This window comes from Podarcis bocagei, assembly GCF_964188305.1.
Source record: "Podarcis bocagei genome assembly, chromosome: 9".
NCBI lineage: Eukaryota > Metazoa > Chordata > Lepidosauria > Squamata > Lacertidae > Podarcis > Podarcis bocagei.
The window spans coordinates 12,125,326-12,147,221 of record NC_138134.1 but is presented as its reverse complement, the minus strand read 5'-3'; the positions used below and the strand labels follow the sequence as shown (position 1 = coordinate 12,147,221).

At 44.6% G+C, this 21,896-nt stretch overlaps 1 protein-coding gene across 2 annotated transcripts; it reads right to left on the bottom strand.

Moving 5' to 3' along the window:
- Positions 1–1,881: 1,881 nt before the first annotated feature.
- Positions 1,882–19,469, bottom strand: ZCCHC4 (zinc finger CCHC-type containing 4). Of its 2 annotated transcripts, none has more exons than XM_081207795.1 (13): positions 19,267–19,469; positions 13,225–13,343; positions 10,919–11,001; positions 9,105–9,380; positions 7,959–8,039; positions 7,133–7,205; positions 4,958–5,108; positions 4,578–4,678; positions 3,878–3,999; positions 3,618–3,693; positions 3,242–3,293; positions 2,457–2,613; positions 1,882–2,308 (listed from the first exon to the last, which is right to left on the bottom strand). In XM_081207795.1, the coding sequence occupies exons 1-13, from the start codon at positions 19,343–19,345 to the stop codon at positions 2,161–2,163; spliced, it is 1,518 nt and encodes a 505-aa protein (XP_081063921.1). In that variant the 5' UTR covers positions 19,346–19,469; the 3' UTR covers positions 1,882–2,160. The 2 variants fall into 2 exon arrangements, with proteins under 2 accessions (XP_081063921.1, XP_081063922.1); XM_081207796.1 differs by having other exon boundaries at positions 1,882–2,257; positions 19,267–19,465.
- Positions 19,470–21,896: the final 2,427 nt, after the last annotated feature.

Here is a 21,896-nt window from a genome sequence, read left to right as displayed (position 1 = left end):
AGCAAGGGGAGCTCACTCCGTCACAGGGATTTGAACCGCCGACCTTCTTATCAGCAAGCCCAAGAGGCTCAGTGGTTGAGACTACAGAGCCACCCGCACTTCCCACTGCAAGAAGGGTGCAGTGGTAAACAGGGTAAATCTGTAAGGAACCAGCCTAAAACACATCTAACAACGTGGATCTTAGAGATAAAGGCAAGTGGAGGGCAACAAACGAAGGAAATGCAACAGACGCGGGTGGCTTGCCGATCGGAAGGTCGGCAGTTCAAATCCCCGCAACGGGGTGAGCTCCCATTGCTCGGTCCCAGCTCCTGCCAACCTAGCAGTTCGAAAGCACACTAGTGCAAGTAGATAAACAGGTACCGCTCCGGCGGGAAGGTAAACGGCGTTTCCGTGTGCTGTTCTGGTTTGCCAGAAGTGGCTTAGTCATGCTGGCCACATGACCTGGAAGCTGTACGCCAGCTCCCTTGGCCAATAAAGCGAGATGAACGCCGCAACCCCTGAGTCGATCACGACTGGACCTAATGGTCAGAGGTCCCTTTATCTTTACCTTTACCAGAAGAGAGGAATGCCTTCCCTAAATGGTTCCTTATTCCATGTTTGACTTTATCCATGTAAATATGCTGTGTGAATAGACCATTTCAGATCTGCATTTGTCCAGTCTTGTAAAGTGCTGCTATCTTGTTAACAAGACTGAAAGTTGACTAGCTTACCATGTTCATACAATCGCGGGAAATTAGTTCTGGAGCCATTCTGACTATAAAACTTTCTATTTTAAATGAATAATCCTTCGGAGAGTTTTAGTGTTCTGTTATCTCTGGTTGATTGGAGGCACCAAGTTCCATATCCATGAATACTTGAATGGGGAGATGGAATTCCTTGCTTAAGCAATTATGTTTGTTTTAAAAAAATATTTTATTTTGACAAAGTAATAATCATAAATACGAATAAAAATGTGCACCCCACCACCAAGACCATTCCGTTGTAACTACCCAACCTCACAAAATTTCAATACCTCTTGCGATGGTTTGACCCCTTTCCGTTTTAACAGTACAAATTCTACAAATACCCTCCGTATCTCCTCAAAATCATTTCTCCTGCATATTCCCCATCTTACCTTAATGGCACATGTTAATTTATCCTTCATAGCCATATCCCACACCTCTTTATATCATTCTTCCATTTTATATTCTGTTTGCCCCTTCCAATTCCTAGCTATCATAATGTGTGCAGCTGTCAGTAAATTTGTGAGCACGTCCTTCATAGCCTGTGAACCTTCCACCCCATCGTAAATGGATAATAAAGCTACCTCTGGACTTTTGGTCAGCTTTAAACCAGTGATCGCTGTTATCTCATTAAACACCCTTTGCCAAAAAATGGCACATATTTACACCCCCACCATATGTGACCATAATTCCCGGTTTCCTGGCATCCCCTCCAACATAACACCAAATTTTCTTTGTTTATTTGATTTAATCTGACTGGTGTTAAATACCATCTCCAAACTAATTTATATATTTTTTTTATTCTATGCAAGTAGATAAATAGGTACTGCTGTGGCGGGAAGGTAAATGGTGTTTCCATGCGCTTTGGTTTCCGTCACAGTATCCCGTTGCGCCAGAATCGGTTTTGTCATGCTGGCCACGACCCGTAAAGCTCTCTGTGGACAAACGCCGGCTCCCTTGGCCTGAAAGCGAGATGAGCGCCTCAAATCCCATAGTCGCCTTTGACTGGACTTAACTGTCCAGGGGTCCTTTACCCTTTACCTCTTGCAATTCTTGATGTGCGTCCTACTGCCTTGCTAGCTGCTTTGAAATATACTTTTTAGTAAGACATGAGCACAGTCGTTGAAGTCTCCGGAAAGGTAAGGAAACAAAGACAAAGTTTCGTTTTGCAAAAATATATTAATATTTATAAAATATTAACTCAGTTACATTGTTGTGCATTGTTGAAAGCGTATATACACAGTGTGCTAAAAAGACTGTAATATTGAGATATATATATATATATATATTTCCACACATTTAGTGCATCAGCAAGAGTTGGTGTTTTGGGGATATTTGCAGTTGCAAAATATGGCCTCCGATTCAGTCAGATATTCAGTATCCAGATTAATATTTGGAGAACAGTGAATGAAGGACTTGTGCAAACATAGCCCATAATTTATACTGCAGTTCTCATCTTCCTTCCACCTGTTGTTTTCGTAGCATTCACATCCACCAACAACTTCTTCTTCTTTTGCCTTGACTTTTTCCCGCCTCTGCAAAGCAAGGCAAATAATCTTGAGCACTGCACTTTCAAATCTATAAAACTGGAAATGTGAATTGCAATAAATAGCTGCCAGAGGGAAGATATAAAGAAGGGATGTTTGGAATCCCTCCCCTTAAAAATATATATTCAGAACCTTTATGGATGTTGACACGGTAAGTACGTAGTAGATAATGGTAGGATGAACTTACTGGTGTATTCTCCTAACCACATGTAGATTAGGGCATGTGGCGCGTTTATGGTCTGTCGCTCCACAAATGAAGCATCCCGTCTCAGATCCAGCGTCAGCATTCTTACAAGAGTGACTCGGCAGAGCACAGCGACCACAAACGCTGCAATGAATCCAAGCTGTGAAGGGCGGGAAAAGTAACAAGGAAAATGTGTAAGTTGTTAAATTCTGTGAGAATTCCAGCCACTGGGATCATTTCCTGCAACCCTTAAGGGGAATACAGTGGTATCTCGGGTTACATACGCTTCAGGTTACATACGCTTCAGGCTACAGACGCCGCTAACCCAGAAATAGTGCTTCAAGTTAAGAACTTTGCTTCGGGATGAGAACAGAAATCGAGCTCCAGCGGTGCAGCAGCAGTGGGAGGCCCCATTAGCTAAAGTGGTGCTTCAGGTTAAGAACAGTTTCAGGTTAAGTACGGACCTCTGGAAAGAATTAAGTACTTAACCCGAGGTACCACTGTACCCTGTTCAGGTCTCTAGCCAGCCTAGGAAAGAGTGGGCAACAAAGTTCAAAAGGAGCCATGTTCTTCCACAACACAGAAGAAAACTCTGGGCTGTAGAATCTTAAAATTGGAAGGGACCCCAGGGTCATCTATTCCAACCCCCTGTCAAAGTCCCTTATTGATTAAGGGTATTTGTTTAGAGTCTGTCTTGTTGAGTATAGCTGCTTAACATTTTTAATAGTTTGAGCTTGATCTTCTAATTGCAAATTTGATGGTAAAAAGTGATCATTTGTAATACTTACAGGGTTTTACACATTTTTTGCAAAGGGAACAATGCGTCCAACGTCTCCCATCCTATTTGAAAAATTATAAAAGTTGTATATAGTTTAAAAATCGAAATATTTAGCGCTCCAGTTGTTAATCCCCCCCCCCACTGTTTTAATACTAATGTCCCCTTTTCCTTGCACACATGGAATATCTTCCTTGACTAGAAGAGCAAAATCTTATTTTCTTTCTCGATATTCCTCTTACAGGACACATTGTTAGAAAGAAATGTGCTAATCCAAAGTGGGCAAGTAAGTCTGTATCCTCCTGCAGTCACACAAAAATGCTATTCTGCAAGATACGTACTAAAGTTGAGGACCAAGTCTTGCTAAAACTCTTTCTAAACACACTTACTTTTGATGTGCACGAATCACAGATTTCACAGTGCTGGTTGTCTGAACTAACGTACCGCTGGCAGATGGAGCAAAACCTGGCAGACCCAGAAAAAAACAATTAAAATTCTTAGTCTGCTGTAAGGAATATTCACGATACAGCGCTACAAGTAAGTAAAGAGATTTCTCAATAGGCCACACAAACACTTTGTAAACACAATTTTTTTATAAAGTAAAATTCAAAAACCTTTTAGCTCCACTCGGGTTAAACAAAATCTGTACCTGTATCCTTCTTCCACAGGAAGCACTATCAAACGTGGTGAAATGTTGGTAAATATACGAACTGGGGACTGTTTACGACCTGTTTTTCCGTGCTTATAAAGGGCATGATTATCATAGTCCACCTAGAAAATAAAAGACAACAGAGTTAAAACACACTGAATAGCTTTTATCAGCTAAATTCCAAGTCAGGAAAGAGTCCTCGTGTACATTTTCAATCTATTCTCTACCTATGCTTATAATATTTAGAAGTCCAGTTCCCCAAAGACAAGAAAAGAGCAAGATTAGGGTGCCACTGTTTTCATATTTTAGTCCCATCAGTAGCTCCACTGAAAAGCCTGCCTAGAATGATAACGTGTGTGACTTTGGAGAGAGTGAAATATTCTGTATACCAGTAGTCTTCAGCCTTTTCAGAGGCTGAATCCACCTCCAAAATTGTTGTTGGGACGATTTTTTTTTTAAAAATTACAATGCATTTTTATAGTGGGTTCTTAAAGACCAATGCTCTACATTGTCTCCCGTTGCAGCACAAAAAGCATCAGTCAGAACAGGAAATTCAAAGTGCTCTGACAGTGGGTTTCATCTCATCCTAGCCAACACAAAATAAATTACCAGAGTCCATATCCACCATGAAATGACTAGCTTTAGAAAAAAGAATGCTTTTTTTTTTTAACTTCACAATACCACTTCTCTGGGCCCATACCTGATAATCCAGCATACTGAAATTTGGAAAAAATTCAAGAATGCGTGACTCAAAGAAGTATGGAAATATCCAAAGTATGGGTAAGTTGTTGTCGCTAGGATCTAGGAGAGCAAAGGAAATAAAAAATGTACTTTTCGTCACATAAAGGAACAGATAATAAAAATCTGCAAGCGCTGCCTGAAATCACATAAACCTGTAAACAGTTTTGTAATGGCTGTTGTCCCTTGTTCTTCAGATAAAGCTTTAACGGATGAGTACAAATGGCAAATATCGCCTGCATTGCTGCATTGTATTTGTCCAGCAAACATATACCATTTGGAATTAGAAAAGATGCCTTCATTTTTCTAATATCAAATTGATCGGAAATCAGAAATAGTTACCTGCACCTCCTGTTTGTCTCCACATTGCAATCAGCTTTTTGAAACTAAATGCCAAAGCTTCAACCAAGCCCCCAAAGGGAGGATCAGCCACCATGATGACGTCTTTCCCATTGTCCTCCTGCAAGAACTTCTCACATATCTCATAAGCAGCCTGCAAGAGATCAGAGACAACTTCCATTTCAAACTAAGTGGTGATCTGCCAGTCAACCTCTAGGAATCACTTTGTAATCTCTGAAGTAGTGAAAAACGTTTCTAAGGCATGAATTTAAAAGTATGATATCCCTATACATTCTATTTACATGCAATTATGGCTGATTGCCGAAGAATTGATGCTTTTGAATTATGGTGCTGAAGGAGACTCTTGAGAGTCCCATGGAGAAGATCAAACCTATCCATTCTCCAGGAAATCAGCCCTGAGTGGTCACTGGAAGGCCAGATCCTGAAGCTGAGGCTCCAATACTTTGGCCACCTCATGAGAAGAGAAGACTCCCTGGAAAAAACCCTGATGTTGGGAAAGATGGAGGGCACAAGGAGAAGGGGACGACAGAGGAAGAGATGGTTGGATAGTGTTCTCGAAGCTACCAGCATGAGTTTGACCAAACTGCGGGAGGCAATGGAAGACAGGAGTGCCTGGCGTGCTCTGGTCCATGGGGTCACAAAGAGTTGGACACGACTAAATGACTAAACAACAACAATAGGGACGTGGGTGGCACTGTGGTCTAAACAACAGAGCCTAGGGCTTGCCAATTGGAAGGTCATGGTTTGAATCCCCGCAACAAGCTGAGCTCCCGTTGCTTGGTCCCAGCTCCTGCCAACCTAGCAGTTCAAAAGCACATCAAAGTGCAAGTAGATAAATAGATACCGCTCTGGCGGGAAGGTAAACGGTGTTTCCGTGCACTGCTCTGGTTTTGCCAGAAGTGGCTTAGTCATGCTGGCCACATGACCCGGAAGTGTCTGTGGACAGATGCCTGCTCCCTCGGCCTATAGAGCAAGATGAGCTCCGCAAGCCCAGAGTCGTCCGCGATCGGACCTAACGGTCAGGGGTACCTTTACCTTTTTATTTGTAAGCATACATAACGCCTCTCTAGCGTGTGGAATAATTTTATCTGTTTTACACCCGCATTTTATTTGAGAGATATTCTTGCACTGTATTTTTCTTAAAACATTTAAGCTGCAATTCTATACATGCTAACCTAGGAATAAGCCCCACTGAACTCAGCTGGGCTTCCTTCTGGGTAGCCATGTACAGGGCTGCACCTTGATGAAACAGGAGAAAAATGGAAAGAACAAACAAATGTCCGTTGCATTGACTACGCAAGTCTTTGAATCCCCAATGAGCAGATCCCCACACAAATATGAACCTACCCGGACCCTGAGATCATCTTCCGAGGCCCTCTTTTGTGTGCCTCCTTCTCGAAAGGTCCGGAGGGTGGCAACACGAGAACAGGGCCTTCTCTAAAGTGGCTCCCCGTCTGTGGAATGCTCTCCCCAGGAAAGTTCGCCTGGTGCCTTCATTATGCACATTTAGGCGCCAGGCAAAAACGTTCCTTTTCAAACAGGCCTTTGGCTGAACTAATTTACATCCTATGCCCTTTTAAAATGTGTTTTTCTGGGGGGTGCTATTGGGCTGTTGTTTTATTTTTATTAGGTATCTTTTGGTTTTATCTCTTGATTTTATTCTGCGAACCGCCCTGAGACCCCTGGGTATAGAGAGGTACAGTGGTGCCTCGCAAGACGAAAATAATCCGTTCTGTGATTCTCTTCGTCTAGCGGTTTTTTCGTCTTGCGAAGCAAGCCCATTGAAGGATTAGCGCTATTAGCAGCTTTTAGCAGCTTATCTGCTGATTGGATCAGCTGATAAGCGGCGTAGCGGCTTAGAAAAAGGGGGGGAGGGGAAAAAACCAGCAGGAACTCGCAAGACATTGTCATCTTGCGAAGCAAGCCCATAGGAAATTCGTTTTGCGAAGCACCTCCAAAACGGAAAACTCTTTCGTCTAGCAAGTTTTCCGTCTTGCGAGGCATTCGTCTTGCGGGGCACCACTGTATACAAATTCAATAACTAAATAACAATAAATATCTGCTTAGCTCCTAATGTTCATTCAAAGAAATGAGAGAAGTGCTAGGTTCCACAAGTAGTATTCATAAAAATTTTCCCAGTATTTGGCTAGGCCTTACCTCTCCAGCAAAGAAATGGTGGTTAAACATGTTGTAATGGCAGAAGTCCTCCTCTGTATAAAACTGGGAGTACCTGTAAATTAATTATTCTCATTATATTCAAAAAAAGAAAAGAAGTCTGCCAAAATCGACTTGTTGCCTCAAGTCAGCATGTGAAATGGCCTCAGTTTCCTGTCTTCTCTGGCCTTAAAAGTTGCCACCTACATTTCCATCAGATTCCTCTTTCTTAGTGCCTTGTCATAGAATCACAGGTTTATAGAATTGGAAGGGCCCAGGAATATCAACACATGGTCTCCCATCCAATTTGAAACCACACCAGACCCTGCTTAGCTTTGCAGATGTGTTAGCGGTTCCATTGCTGCATCACTAGGACTTTCTGCCCTTCTTTTCTCCCCTCCCCTGACCTCCAGATACCTCTTCACTTCTCAAGGTCTATTCCTGCTCCTAGGGTCCATGTGACATTCTTAAAAGAGCTGACCATTTCCCCATATCTCATAGATCAAGTCTACATCTACACAGCAGAGGGGAATAATCATTTACACTGAGTCGTAGCCAACTGCTGCGCAAAGCAAAAGAATGCACATTATCAAAGTTGGTTGTTCGACAGATTGCACAAGAAGAATCAGTTGTTTCGCAACAAGCTTCTGCTAGCACAACTGCTGTATTTTATTCCTTTTTTGCACAGCCTTTAAACTCTGCCACCTGCTAGCACAACAGCTCTTCCACTGGCAAACAGAGAACATTGACCATGGCCCATTGGCTAGATAAAATAAGCTTTGTGGTGGTTTTGATCAGAGGGGGGAAATAACTTTTAATAAAAGCTTACCTGAAATCAATATCTAACAAAAGGCTCTTAATGCAGTTTTCCTGATCCTGCGATGTTTGGAATTTGATGAATTCATGCAGCCTGGAAAGGTTAACATGAACCATTTAAATGTAAAATACGTGAATATCAAGAAAATATAAAATGATACATAATGTTCTATTTAAACATACGAGGAAGCCACCCCCCCAAAAAAATAAAGCCATGAATCCCATAACTATGTAAGTAACAGGGTACAAGCAATTCTTTACATAACTGGAGGGATACGTAAGCGGAGGTACGACTGTACAATCATTTTAAGGTTTTGTTTCATTAGCATTCAACACTGAATGTTGGATGGGCTTTGCTAATGCTTCTGGCAAGCATCCAAAGCCACTTTTCCATTACTCAAGAGAAGGAAGTGCTATTTACTTCAATGAAGTTGTTTTAGAAATAAGTCATTATCTGTTTAAGCAACGCCAAATGCCCCAAGACTAAGCCTTTTAGAACCCTAAAGGTAAAGGTAAAGGGACCCCTGACCATTAGGTCCAGTTGTGACCGACTCTGGGGTTGCGGCGCTCATCTCGCTTTATTGGCCGAGGGAGCCGGCGTACAGCTTCCGGGTCATGTGGCCAGCATGACTAACCCGCTTCTGGTGAACCAGAGCAGTGCACGGAAACGCCGTTCACCTTCCCGCCAGAGCGGTACCTATTTATCTACTTGCACTTAGACATGCTTTCGAACTGTTAGGTTGGCAGGAGCAGGGACCAAGCAACGGGAGCTCACCCCGTCACAGGGATTTGAACCGCTGATCTTCTGATCGGCAAGTCCTAGGCTCCGTGGTTTAACCCACAGCGCCACCCGCGTCCCTTATCTGTTTAAGCAATGCCAAATGCCTCAAGACAAATCCTTTTAGAACCCTAAGAGGTACCAATTTCCAGGTCCCACTGGGACCAAATACAGTGGCGCATGGGATCCGTTCTGGAGCTCCAGTCTTATCCCGAGGAATTCACAACTGGAGGTGCATGTTCTGCACATGCAAGCGGTGCATAGAGCACTTGTGCGCATGCAGCAAAACCCGGAAAAATGCTTCCAGGTTTGCCGCGTTTGCCTCCTGAAGGATACGCAGCCAGAGGTGTGTGTATCCAGGGGTACTACTCACTGACTTACCTTGGGGTGCCAACACAAAGCACCCTTTTAAAACCCAGTGTAGTGATAAGGTCCAGCAGGAACTGGCAACTTCTCTCGGTGAACAGGTATTGTGCGTTTGTCTTCTTATTCTCCAGAGGGATGAGGAGCTGGCTGGGCCTTTTCAGATGGGCAACAGAGACGTCACTAAGGACCTGATGGCCCAGGTGTCTTCCCCACTCTGATGGCAACAGCAGCAGCTGGCATTCTCTGCAAAACCTTCTTTCTGACTGTGGCAACGCTACATACTCCTTGTACCTTATATTTGAACACAAATTGGAAATCCGTCACAGAGCCGTAACAGCATTTGATTGCCTTCGTTCTCTGTTAGCCTCACTTCCAACTCCTTGCCCTAAGTGGGTCTCTCCACCCATCTAGATCAGGGGCAGGCAAACTAAGGCCCGTGGGCCGGATTCGGCCCAATCGCCTTCTCAATCCAGCCCGCAGACGGCCTGGGAATCAGTGTGTTTTTACATGAGTAGAATGTGTGCTTTTATGTAAAATGCATCTCTGGGTTATTTGTGGGGCGCAGGAATTCATTCATTATTTTTTCCAAAATATAGTCCGGCCTACCACATGGTCTGAGGGACAGTGGACCGGCCCACGACTGGAAAAGGTTACTGACCCCTGATCTAGATGAACTCTGCTTGTGCATGCTAAAGTTGAGATTCTTTGCGGGGAGCCGGTGATCTACCAGTGATCTACCACAGACATCCAGTGATCTACTGGGTAGATCACGATCTACCTGTTGGACGTGCCTGGTCTAAGATAAAATTATATGGAAATGATATATCAATGGTATCTAACACCGAGGAAGTTGGCAGAAATGCATAAATCTAAATCAAATAAGTGTTGGAAATGTAATGAGAAAGAAATGAAAAGGATGTTTAAAATAACCTTTGTAAAAAAACTCAGAAGCTTTTCTTTTGGGAATTATAGGGACAGAACTACCTGAAATGTATAGAAACTTATTCATGTATGCTACTGCAGCAGCAAGAACGTTACAGTGGTACCTCGGGTTACATAAGCTTCAGGTTACAGACTCCGCTAACCGAGAAATAGTGCTTCAGGTTAAGAACTTTGCTTCAGGATGAGAACAGAAATCGTGCTCCGGCGGCGCAGCGGCAGCAGGAGGCCCCATTAGCTAAAGTGGTGTTTCAGGTTAAGAACAGTTTCAGGTTAAGAACAGACCTCCAGAACGAATAAAGTTCTTAACCCAAGGTACCACTGTACTTGCCCCAAACTGGAAAGAAGCAGGAGTCCCAGTAAAGGAAGAATGGATACAAAAACTTATGGAGTATGCAGAAATGGCAAAACTTACCAGGAGAATAAGAAATCAAGAAAACATGAATGGAAATGGTTAATTGAATATTTACAGAAAAATTATAAACAGATAAAAACATGGGCAGGATTATTGTAACAACCTGTGGCTTTGTAAAAGAACGTATTTAAAGAAGATGAATAAATGAGCAAATTAAGTTAATTTGGATATGCAGAAGGCATTGAAAATAAATTTAAGGAACCGCAGAAAGAGGGGGATGGAAGTCGAGTTTTGAAATGTCAAGATGAATGTAAAATTAGTGAAATGTATGAAACTAGTGAAATGTATAAACTTGAAAAGTACAAATAAATAAACAAAAGATTCCCTGGAGCAAAGAGGGGGAAATTCCTTTCAGCAAGGAGAAATCTCTTGTACTAGGCAGTACAGGAACACCAAATACTACCCTTGGTTTTTTGTTTTGTTTTTAAAAAGGAATACTGATTCATTCAAATAAAAATAATAATTGTATAGGTACCTCTCTACATTGTCTCTGTGAGATAATAATGGTTGATGGCGTTGGTTGTAAATTTCCCGTGCTGAAAGTCTAGCTTCTGATACCTGAGGAAAATGTGTATGAAATATACGTAGAAATTCAATATTTACATATTTACAATACATACAATATTTATCACAAACAGATACAGTTTTTGAGAATTCAGTCCGGCTCAAGTTTCAATTTTTTTTCTCTCAGAATCTATGGCCCACTCAGAAATTTTAAAAATCCAAATTTTGCTTCATAGTAGTCCTCAGTTCTACATACTTAAGTATTTGCTTCGTTTGGGAAGAAGAACTACTGGGATGTTTTTGCTTTTATTTTGATCATGTATTTTGAGGTTTTATATTCTGATTTTATCCTGTGAACCGCCCTGATACCTGCGGTTATAGGGTGGTATACAAATTTAATTTAATTTAATAATAATAATAACAACAACAACAATAATAATAATAATGCAAAATGTGGATTTTTTGCTAAATGACTGAAACGTGACTTCAGATGTGCACATTCACTGGTTCTCTCTTCTAAAGTCTTCAGCCAATTTCCCCATTTTCTCCCCTTCTTTTACAGTGGTGCCCCGCAAAACGAATTTTACAGTGGTGCCCCGCAAGACGGAAAACCCGCTAGACGAAAGGGTTTTCCGTTTTTGAGCTGCTTTGCAAGACGAATTTCCCTATGGGCTTGCTTCGCAAGACGAAAACGTCTTGTGAGTGTTCCGATTTTTTTTCGCTCCCCCCCTTTTTCTAAGCCGCTAAGAGCCTTTTAGCCGCTAAGCCTTTAATAGCCGCTAATCCGCTAAACCGCTAATAGCGCTAATCCGCTAAGCCGCTTATAGGGTTGCTTCGCAAGATGAAAAAACCGCTAGACGAAGAGACTCGCGGAACGGATTATTTTCGTCTTGCGAGGCACCACTGTATGTCAAATCTCTGCCAATGACACACAGCTTAAAAAAAACACACCACTGAGTAATGCTTTTTTCCTGGGGGTACACATACTCCGTAACAATTTGTGAATCTAAGTTTGGCTTCATTGAGGGGCAGTATTTCAATGAGGAGAAAAATGAGAGTGCCCCTAAACATTTTTTTTAAAGAAAAAAAGCACTGCCACTGAGTATTCTTTAGAGTACCTAGTTTTCATATGAGCACACTACTGTAGTATGAATTCCTGCGGTTCTGCAAGATACTTAACTGTCCAGCTGTATTGGTGAACAAAATTCCAGCAATATGTAGATACCAATATATAAAGGTACCAGCTATATATCACACCTTAACATTTATGAGGAAGTATCTTATGAGTCGGATCCCATTTAAAATTGAGCTGTTCTTAATGCTTTGAGAAGACCTGTTGAAATCAGTGAGACGACTCAGTCCTGCCTACCTTAAATCACATTGATTTCAATCAGGGTGACTAAAAATCAATGATTTTCTTTAAAAAAATTAAAGAAATGGATTTTTAAAAAATTTAAATTGGATTTTTAAAATAAAATGCTTTTGGAGGAAAAATCTTTCTAAAGATAGTTTTCTATTTAAGTTACATTACAGTCCAAAGGCTATTCATCAGGAAATAAGGATTTGTTTTAAGTTTTTCATGTGTGCTAAAACTCAGTCTAAGTTTAAAAATAAAATATAAAATTAACCACATAAGTTAACAAACATGGATACATATGCTATAATGTTATTGTTTTGGTTAAATAAATTGTTTAAATTGTTATTAAGGAAATGATTATTTTTCTCCTTCCAATAAAGTACAGCAGAAAAGTTTTCCAACTAAAAACACTTAACTTATTAAACCTCACAATAATTTCATAATTATCTGTCTATGTATTTCTAATAGTATAACCAAATCAGTCATTTTTGATATAACTGTAAAAACTGCTCTGAAAATTTATTATTCCAAAAATGAAACCTTCATCTGGTTGTAAATATTAAGATTATACCATTAAGAATGAGTCTTTCTGTAAAAAAATGATTTAAATCAAGTCTTACTGACTAATGATTTAAATCGTGTTTTAAATTGATTTATTTTAAATCAAATCTACCCTGATTTTAATGGGGCTAAGTATGATTGTATCTGGATCTAACCCTACGATTTCACTCCTTAGCAAGCCCTTTGCTCACCAGAACTCTACAAACTGAGAATACAAACCACAGTTAAATACTGTGTGTGCTTAATCCTCTAACGAAAATCAATGCAATTTAAGAGTGTTCAGATTTGGTGTTTTGACAATGTTCTTGAGGATTAAATGTATCAACTGTACGGTTAAAACCTTTATTCTTTCTGTATACCTTTTCATCTTCCCACTGAAAAAAGTTACAGTCTCTTCTTTCTCTGCAAGCAGAGCAAGCGTAAAATCTTCTTCCCTCTTCTTTTCCTCGAACAATCTTTGCAAACAGAAGGGTGGGGCCTAAGAGAGAAAAGCATTGAAAGATCTATATTCCGAAAACACTGGAATTATTTTTTTCTGGGGGCGGGAATAATAGAGTCTTGCAACAAGTAATAGCAATAGTCAATGTTGATAACAAAAATGAACTTAAGTTGATGCCCCAATGAATCAGGTACAGCTCGTTCCCACTTAAGTCATTGAAATATAGGCTCTTAAATAAAAAAAAGTACATTATTCTTAAAAGATTAAGTGCATCAAAGGAAGACTTTCAAGATCTCACTTGACCTGTCAGCAATCTTTGGGGGATACTGGCAAGGGAGAAAGTATTTAGAAGAAACTGACTGAACTTGGGTGAAATCGGGTCTTCCCTTAAAGAGGGCACGTATTGTGGTGAGACCTGGAAACCGAAACCCTGTGTTGTGGGTGGGTACGACTGGTCAGCCACAACACCCGATTGGTAGGTCCCTCGTAAAGGTGAAAGTAAAGGGACCCCTGACCATTAGGTCCAGTCGTGGCCGACTCTGGGGTTGCGGCGCTCATCTCGCTTTAATGGCCGAGGGAGTCGGCGTACAGCTTCCGGGTCATGTGGCCAGCATGACTAAGCCCCTTCTGGTGAACCAGAGCAGTGCACGGAAATGCCGTTTACCTTTCTGCCGGAGTGGTACCTATTTACAGTGGTGCCTCACAAGACGAAATTAATTCGTTCCGCAAGTCTCTTCGTCTTGCGAGTTTTTCGTCTTGCGATGCACGGTTTCCCATAGGAATGCATTGAAAATCAATTAATGCGTTCCTAGGGAAACCGCCTTCAGACCAGGTCCGGGGACAGTCTGTCCTCTTCTGAAGGCTGGGGGGGGGGGACAAGGGCTTTTCTTCCCACCCCCAGCATTTTAAAAAACCCCGGGACAGGCAGGCAGGGGGGAGCAAAGACTTTCGCCCCCCGCCCGCCTTCAGAAGGTGTTCCCTCCCCCCCGCCCGGCTTCGGAGCACCGTTCCGAAGCCCGGCGGCGGTGGGAGGAGGCGTTCCCGCCGCACCGCCCGGCTTCGGAGGAGGTCCAAGGACAGTGGGGAAGACGCGCTGCGCATCCCCGCTGTCCCGGATATTTCCCTATGGGCTATCGTCTTGCGAAGCAAGCCCATAGGGAAATTCGTCTTGCGAAGCGCCTCCAAAACGGAAAACCCTTTCGTCTAGCGGGTTTTCCGTCTTGCGAGGCGTTCGTCTTGCGAGGTACCACTGTATCTACTTGCACTTTGACGTGCTTTTGAACTGCCAGGTTGGCAGGAGCAGGGACCGAGCAACGGGAGCTCACCCCGCTGCGGGGATTTGAACCGCCGACCTTCTGATCGGCAAGTCCTAGGCTCAGTGGTTTAACCCACAGTGCCACCTGCGTCCCTCGTAGCTGGGTGCAATCTGGCCAATGGGACACAATCCAAACTGTTTGAGGGACCTATTTATACCCATGCACGTGATCCAGAGCTTCCTCTTTCGGCGTGTGCATTCGGAACACCTGCCCACCTCTCCCTACTTTTCGGGCTTTGCGCTTGACCTTGCACTGCTGTCCTGTGTCGTCTGTCGTTGGGACAGGGGCACAGCAGGAATTTCCCCCACTTGGCTGATTGGCTGTTGCCATTTGGGTTTCGCCTGCCACGTAGCAAATCGTCACAACTTGTAAGGTTGCGGATAGGCTCTGGTTCAGGTGATAGGGATGGGAGAACGCTCTCGCCATCCCCATGCGAAGGGTATTCCGTTAAAGGAATCCAGGGACTCGATGGTTTGGTCAACCCCTTTGAGGGGGTTGTGCCCGTGCCTGAGTCCAGGGGGACATTTGGGTGGCAGAGATAGCCTGTTCCCGGCTTTCCGCTTATCCAAGTGTTCACACTAGGCTGACCTATGGGTCAGCGCTACCTGCAACGGTGCAGGGAGCTAGTCGAACCAGAAGCCTATGCAGCCAGTCACTTGCTGTAATCAATAAAGTTGTGGCCTAAATTCTGCCAAAAACCAAAACCAAAATTTGAGTCAAGTGTGAATTAATTTGGCAAGAGTGTTGTTAGCCCAGAAATGGAAACAAGAAGAAATTCCGATGAAAGAAGAATGGCAGACGGAATTAATGGACTATGCAGAATTGGACAAAATGACAGGAAGGATTTGAAATCTGCGGGACCAGAGATTTACAGAAGATTGAAAGAAGAAGTATATGAATTATTTGAAGAGCAACTGTAATCAACAAATTACGCTAGTAGGATTACAAGAAGTTTTGTAAGGAGAAATATACAAAATGTTACAAAGGAGAAAAAGATAGAGATATTGGTTATGAGTTTGAAATGTAATAGGGAAGATAAGAAATGCATACTGAGAGATTAGATTGGAAAATTTTCAGACAGGATTGATGGAAGTAAAAAAAATGACTAAGATGTAAAAGTATGTTTAATTATTGTGGGAAATGATATGTTAAAAAACTAATTAAAAATAATATGCAAAAAAAAAGTGTGAATTTATTTAGGGGGAGGTTTCTGGGTCTGAACATGCAAATTTAAGGCCTACACTAAAATACTGAGGCGGATGGGAATAAATGTTGGTGGATTCCAAAAATAAACTTGAACTGATCCTTGAAGCAAGTCTGCTTAGCAACGAGAATTCTCCCCGGCAACAGGTTCTTTATCTGGGCATGTCTGGGGGAGGAGAGAGCCTGTCTCTCTGTCCACATGGCTGCAGGGAACAGAGAGGATTAAAATCCCTCTATATAGTTCTTTTTCTTTTTTTATGTAGACCAGTAATGATACAGAGTTCTGCAACTTGTAATATAAATTAAAACTTTGGAGAAAACCAGCGCTTTATCTGAAAGAGAAGAAAAAACTTCCAACTTCTTTCTCACAGCCATGCCAGTAGGATGGGGACTGTGTGAGACTGAATCTAAATCATGGGTAGGCAAACTAAGGTCCAGGGGCCGGATCTGGCCCAATCGCCTTCTCAATCCAGTCCTTGGATGGCCCGGGAATCAGCGTGTTTTTACATGTGTAGAATGTCTCCTTTTATTTAAAATGCATCTCTGGGTTATTTGTGGGTCCTGCCTGGTGTTTTTACATGAGTAGGATGTGTCTTTTTATTTAAAATGCATCTCTGGGTTATTTGTGGGGCATAGGAATTAGTTTTTTCTTTCCCCCAAAAAAATATAGTCCAGCCCCCCACAAGGTCTAAGGGACAGTGGACCGGCTCTCTGGTTCGCCAGAAGCGGCTCAGTCATGCTGGCCACATGACCCGGAAGCTGTACACCGGCTCCCTTGCCCAGTAAAGCGAGATGAGCGCCGCAACCCCAGAGTTGGTCACGACTGGACCGAACGGTCAGGTGTCCCTTTACCTTTCCCCCCCTGTACAGACAGGCTCTAAACAAACGGGCAAACCCCACATGGCGGGACAGCCGCTCGGGTGCACAGAGCGGTGCGCGTGCCCTGCAACCGGGGGCGGAGCAAGCCACCAATGGCGGACATCCGGCGCGCTGCCCGCCCGCGACTCCCAAGCCTCCCCCAGCTGTGAAAACGAAGGGGGAAGGGAGGGAATGCCCCCGGCAAAGCACTGCAGCTCCCCCCTTCCCAACAGCTCGAGGTAGGCTTGGGAGTCGCGGGCAGGCGGCGCACCAAATGTCACCCCCCTCAGCAAAGGCACCCGGGACGGTCCGTCCCCACCGCACCCCCTTCCTCCGCCCGTGAGAAGAACTGAATGGTATTTATTCCTTCAGAGGATTCACCGATAGAGATGGACTACTGCAGGAATATTTTCTGGGGTAACTCTGCAGTGAGATAGTAAAAGGAACCCCAAAGATTTAAGCTGCTGGTTTTGACCTTTAAAGCCCTTCACAGCCTAGGACCCTCGTACCTACGGGACCGCCTCTCCCGGTATGCCCCACGGAGGACCTTAAGGTCCATTAATAGCAACACCCTAGAGATCCTGGGCCCTAAGGAAGTTAGATTAGCTTCAACCAGAGCCAGGGCCTTTTCAACAGTGGCCCCGGCCTGGTGGAACGCTCTGTCTCATGAGACCGGGGCCCTGCAGGATCTGATTTCTTTCCGCAGGGCCTGTAAGACAGAGTTGTTCCGCCTGGCCTTTGGCTTGGAATCAATTTGATTCCCTCCCCCTCTTTCTTTTTCCTTTATCCTCCTGTGAAGAGGCTGCATCTTAATGTTTTAATGTTGTATTTTAATCTTGTTTTCTAAGTTGTATTTAAATCAACTTGTTTTTATTATTGGTTGTTAGCCGCCCTGAGCCCGGTCTTGGCTGGGGGGGGCGGGGTATAAATAAAATTATTTTATTATTATTATTATTATTATTATTATTATTATTATTATTATTACAAAGGGTTGGAGCAAACAAACTGACACCAAATCGGGGGTGGAGAAACTCAGGGTCAGGGAGGTCCAACAGGGCTTTTGCTTCCATTTTCCATTTTGTTTGGTTTTTGCCTCTGTGATGCTCTGCCTTTCGTTAAATATATTTCACATTTTATTTTCCAATTCTTCTTGGAAGAACATGACGCTACAGAAAAAATGTGGCAACCTCATTATGTAGATTAAGCGGAAAGACAACAACACATCACTAAACTGCCCAAATGAAGCTAACAGAAACAAGTTAAAAAAACACTCCAAATTCTAAATAAACTCCTAGAAATACTGGTAGGCAATTTTTAAGGCCCACTGGGAGAAATGACCCTGTTTTACTGCTGCAACCTATCCCACTTAACTCAAGGGAACTTATTTCGGCTAGACAAGTTAAGTTAGAATGCTAGCAGGACCAGTGGTCAAGGATGCTGGGAATTGTAGTCTCAAATCATCTGGGGGGGGGGCGAGGTTGAGGAAGCCTGCTCTAGCCTACCTGGCAGGGCTGTTGTAAGAAGGAAATGGGGAGGCGCAAAGCTGAAGGTTAAGCCGCCTTGATGAAAAGCTTCTGGGAGATGATATATAATGAGATGAAAAAAATGTTGAAATATACATTTATAAAGAAACCAGAAGAATTCTTATTGGGCATTGTAGAAAGTGATATAAATTGAAAGGAATGTACCATATTTTTTGCCCCATAGGGCGCACCGCCCCATAGGACGCACCTAGGGTTTTTTTTTGGGGGGGGATAAAGAAAAAAAATGTATCCCCCCCCCAGGCACGGGGCTGGTGCAGGGGAAGCCCGAGCTTCCCCCGACCCCAGCCCCCAGAACAGCCTGCTATCCACAAGCCTAGGGAGCCGCGCCGGTCTCCCCAGGCTTGCGGAGAGCTGCACGAAGCCTGGGCGCACACTTCAGCACACCCCAGGCTTCGGAATGCAGGTAGCTCTGCGCAACCTTTGGGAGCCCTAGGGTTGCGCAGAGCTGCGCGGAGCCTGGGAGCGCAGGCAGCTCTGCCCAACCCTTGGGAGCCCGGCGTGGCTTGGCGTCGGGCTCCCTAGGGTTGCGCAGAGCTGCGAGAAGCCTGGAGATCTTTCGGGACTGGTGTTATGTGGTCCCAGCGGCCACTCCCAGTCACCAGTCTAGCTGCTGCATTCTGGATTAATTGCAGTTTCCGGGTCACCTTCAAAGGTAGCCCCACGTAGAGCGCGTTGCAGTAGTCCAAGCAGGAGATAACTAGCTTTCTGAAACTTGGCCCTCCAGATGTTTTTGGCCTACAATTCCCATGATCCCTAGCTAGCAGGACCAGTGGTCAAGGATGCTGGGAATTGTAGTCTATGGAGGGCCGAGTTTGAGGAAGCCTGCTCTAGCCTACCTCGCAGGGCTGTTGCAAGGAGGAAACGGGGAGGCGCAAAGCTGAAGGTTAAGCCGCCTTGAGCTCCTGGGGAGGAAAGGCGGCGTGCAAAGGCGACAATTATATGGACAGGCGAGATTTGCCAGGTGTGGGGGAAGAAAACGGAAGAAAAGTGGGATTTGCAGCATGCGGCCATCGTTCGAGATGGGGAGGAAGGGCGACTCACCGTGAGGGCAACGGGGAGCTGGGATGGAGGGGTCCCGATCCAGCACCACCGCCACCCCGGGGCGCTGCCCGTCTTCCATCGCGGCTTCCCCCCGGGCGGCTCTTCCTCTCCCCAATTGCAGGCGGAGCCAAATGCAAATGGCCGACAAGCGGCTGGCCCGTCACTCCGCCCTTTTTTGCTGTGTTTTCCTTTTTTTGCCTTCCCCGATCCCCGCCCCACTCCTCGCCATTTCGCACCCCTTACGCGCGCGAAACACGGACATCCCTGCCAGGGAGGTCAAGGCGGCGCGGACTCTTTGTGCGGGAAAGAGAGGAGGATTCGAACTCAAGCCTCCCCGAGCGCCCTGGTTCTTCAGCGCCTTTTTTTTCAGCTCCCGAGCCGCACGCCGCCTCTCGGAGGAGGCGGCTCCCTCCGAAACAACAGGAACGAGAGTTAGGCTCTCTCTATCTTTTCCCTATCTCTAGAATTTATTCCTTTCTCTTTTTCCTGTCTCTAGGGTTTATTCCTCTACCTTCTCCCTATCGATAGGATTTATTCTTCTCTCTATGTTTTTCCTAGCTCTAGGATCTATTCCTCTCTATCTTTTCTTCCCTATCTCTGGAATTTATTCCTCTCTCTATATTTTTCCTATCTCTAGGGTTTACTCTCTCTCTATTTTTCCTATCTGTAGGATTTATTCCTCTATATTTTTCCTATCTCTATGATCTATGCCTCTCTATCTTATTTTCCAGTCTCTAGAATTTATTCCTCTCTATATAGTTTTCTATCTCTAGGATCTATTCCTCTCTATCTTATTTTCCAGTCTCTAGAATTTATTATTCTATGTTTTTTCTTATCTCTAGGATTTATTCCTCTCTCTATCTTTTTCCTACCTCTAGGATCTATTCCTCTCTCTATTCCCACCCCTCTCCCCCAATCTCGGTCTTTGGCTTCCCAGCGGAACCAAGCGTGGGTGAGGATAAGAAGAAAAGATTAGTTGATCTCCAAACTAAGCAGGCTTTCCCAAACGTAGGGTCTACAGGTGTTTTTTTTCTGACCACAATTCCCATCATCCCTGACCCTTGGTCCTGCTAGCTAAGGATGATGGGAGTTGTAGTCCCAAAAAATAAAAAACATAACAGCTAGAGAACCAGGTTTCGGAAACCCTGGTTTAGTTTTGTGTGTGCATGCCCTGCCGCTTAATTTCCTGCCTGATTTTTTAAAAATGCATCTTTTGTTTCCTTTTTCATCTCTACCCCCCCCCCCCAATATCTTGTTGAACTGAAATATTTCCTATTCCTGCCTGATTTGAAGACTGTAGCAGACAGTGGGCCGTGGGCTGCTTACACCCAGCAGGAGCCAGAGGTGGTCAACGATTTTGTTGACCTGGGCTCCTCCATTTACACTGAGAAGTCCTCTTGTACCGTATTTTTCGCCCTATAGGACGCACTTTTCCCCCTCCCAAAATGAAGGGGAAATCTGGGTGCGTCCTATGGGGCGAATGCAGGCTTTCGCTGAAGCTTGGAGAGCGAGAGGGGTCTGTGCGCACCGACCCCTCTTGCTCTCCAGGCTTCAGGAAGACATCCGCAGCCTAGGCAGCCCTGCGGGAGGTCCTGCAGGGATGTCTAGGCTGCGGATAGCAGCCTGCCGCCCAGCGCGAGGGGCACCCTGAGGCAGAGCGCCCCCCGCGCCAGGCAGACATCCGCAGTGTGGGGAGCCTTGCAGGAGTTCCCCGCAGGGCTCTCCACGCTGCGGATAGCAGCCTGCCGCCCGGCGCGAGGGGCGCCCTGAAGCAGAGCGCCCCACGCGCCGGGCAGACATCTGCCAGCCCCACAAGCTTGGGGGACAGCAGGGAGTCGCAGCGCCGCCATCCCGCTGTTCCTCAACCTGTTTCGGTTTCCCCGACCTGGTTTTGGGGGGGAAATAAAGGGAATTTTTTTTCCCTTTATTTCCCCCCCAAAAAAACTAGGTGCGTCCTATGGGACGGAGCATCCTATGGGACGAAAAATACAGTATTTAAAACACAGGCACTCAGACCAAGAGACCTGTTGCTTTGGGGAAGAGTTGCCCATACAACGTTGCCAGCTCCGCTGTCCCATCTCAGTCACTAAACAGGTGTGAACATGTCACTAGTACTTTCCTCCAGGTGGGTGCAGCTTGATACCTTATTGCAGTGATGTCCAACAGGTAGATCGTGATCTACCGGTAGATCACTGGTAGATCATTGGCTCCCCCAAACAAGCTGAACAACAGTGGTTTCCCTAAAAAAAGCTCAACATTTTAACTCCTCCCTGAAAAAAACTCAAAAACTTTGACCCGAACCCCCCAAAAATGGGCCTTCCTCCTTCCTGAATCCCAAAAAGGGGTAGATAACTGCCAGTTTTTAACTCTGTGAGTAGATCAGTCTTTTGGGAGTTGGCCACCTCTGCCTTATTGAATGCTGAAAAGTGTGCTGCTTCGGTGAATGGCACCACAGTCGCCTCCTCGCATTGTTGAAACTGGGTTGGATCCAGACTTTTACTCAGTGGAGTTACACGGGGCACCAGAGCAAAGTGGCAGGGTGGTGATTTATTTCTTTTTGTCATTTCCTCCTTTTCCTGTAGCCCCCTATTACCTTCCCCCACCCACCCACAAATCTGCTCCAGAAGCAT